Raw genomic sequence first — 1,490 nt, 5'->3', positions numbered from 1 at the left:
TTTTTTTTTTTTTTTCACACATGTCTAAATTCTATATATGTCACTCCCCACCCTCCACCTCTTTTTTTTTTTTTTTTTTTTTTTTTTTTTTTTTTTTATTTTTTTATTCAGATAGATATAATTTTAACTCCTTGCTCATCCCTACTTCTAATAGATGAATATTTTCTTCCCTTTATAAATTTATAATATTTATGTTTTTCTTTTATTAGAAATTCTTCATATAAATTTTGTGAACACTTCCATTTATTTAATATTTTGTCTTTATTTAAATAAAAATAGAACATAACATAATTATATAGATACATATCATTGCTATCGATATTTTTTTTAAATATATTAATTTTGTTATGGTTTGAAAAAAATGGTATAATATATTTTATATTATCATCATTCAAAATAAAATCAGCATTTAAATATTGAAATAAGCCTTTTGAATAAAAATCTTTAGAAAACATATTTATGAGTTTTTTATTTTGATACTTTCTTTTCATAGATAAATCTTTTGAATTTAAATGTAAAAATGATTGATGATCTTTTGTTATGTTAGTGCTTGTTGTATATCTACTCTCATTATCATTATGGCGATCATCAATATGGATAATATTATTAATATTATTAATATGATTAACATTATTGATATTATTATTATTATTATTATTATCTATATTTATATTTATATTTATATTGGAAGTATTAATATTGTTGTTATATCCTATTTCATTGTTCCTATTATTATTATTATCAATAATATGTGTATTGTATGTCGAATATATATTATCATCAATGTTATATTCACTCTTCCCCTCTGGGCTACTTTTTGATTTTATCAATTTATTGTTATATCTATTACTTATATAACAACATAACAAATCACTATCCATACTTATAACATATTCATCTATGATAATATTAAAAATTCGATCACTCTGAGAATAATAATTATTAGATCTCTCTTTATTAATAAATAAATTGTTTACACATTTTATGTTTTTTTTGCATGAGGACTGGCTATCCAAAATGATATTATTAACACTCATATTATTAACATTAATTTGATTCCCATTCATATTATCATTATTTTTGAATGTAGTTATTTTATTGTTCAGATCGTTCGAAGAATCTCCTTTCATATATAAAGAATAAAATGGGTTCCTAGTTTTATTATAACTATTATTGATATTTGTGTGATTCATAGAATATACTTCATCATATAAATAATTTTTTTTTTTTTTTTTTTTTATGCTATTAGGACTAATAAAATTATCATCAACATTTGAACTATTATATAATATATCGTGAGAAGAATTTTGAGTGTTATATAAAATTTTTTCACTATATAAATGCATAAAATCTTCATCATCCTTTTTTTTATATTTAATAAAATTATTTTTCACTTCATAATGTGATAAATAACCTATATTACTAAAAAAACGTTCTTCTATGACATTATTATTGTTGTTGAATGGATGGTTTGGATGGTAATTTAAATG

At 19.8% G+C, this 1,490-nt stretch overlaps 1 protein-coding gene across 2 annotated transcripts in view; it reads right to left on the bottom strand.

The window, feature by feature from the left end:
- Nucleotides 1-107: 107 nt before the first annotated feature.
- Nucleotides 108-1,490, bottom strand: part of PGSY75_1031400 (putative OTU-like cysteine protease) — a gene marked incomplete at both ends in the record, with an annotated part of 3,758 nt that continues 2,375 nt past the window's right edge. For both annotated transcript variants that reach the window (XM_018786085.1, XM_018786084.1), the window contains one exon: nucleotides 108-1,490. This exon is cut by the window's right edge and continues 876 nt beyond it. In XM_018786085.1, coding sequence (XP_018641702.1) covers nucleotides 108-1,490 — 1,383 coding nt within the window.

The sequence above is a fragment of the Plasmodium gaboni genome, chromosome 10 (assembly GCF_001602025.1).
Source record: "Plasmodium gaboni strain SY75 chromosome 10, whole genome shotgun sequence".
Lineage (NCBI taxonomy): Eukaryota > Apicomplexa > Aconoidasida > Haemosporida > Plasmodiidae > Plasmodium > Plasmodium gaboni.
This window is presented reverse-complemented; position numbering and strand designations above follow the sequence as displayed.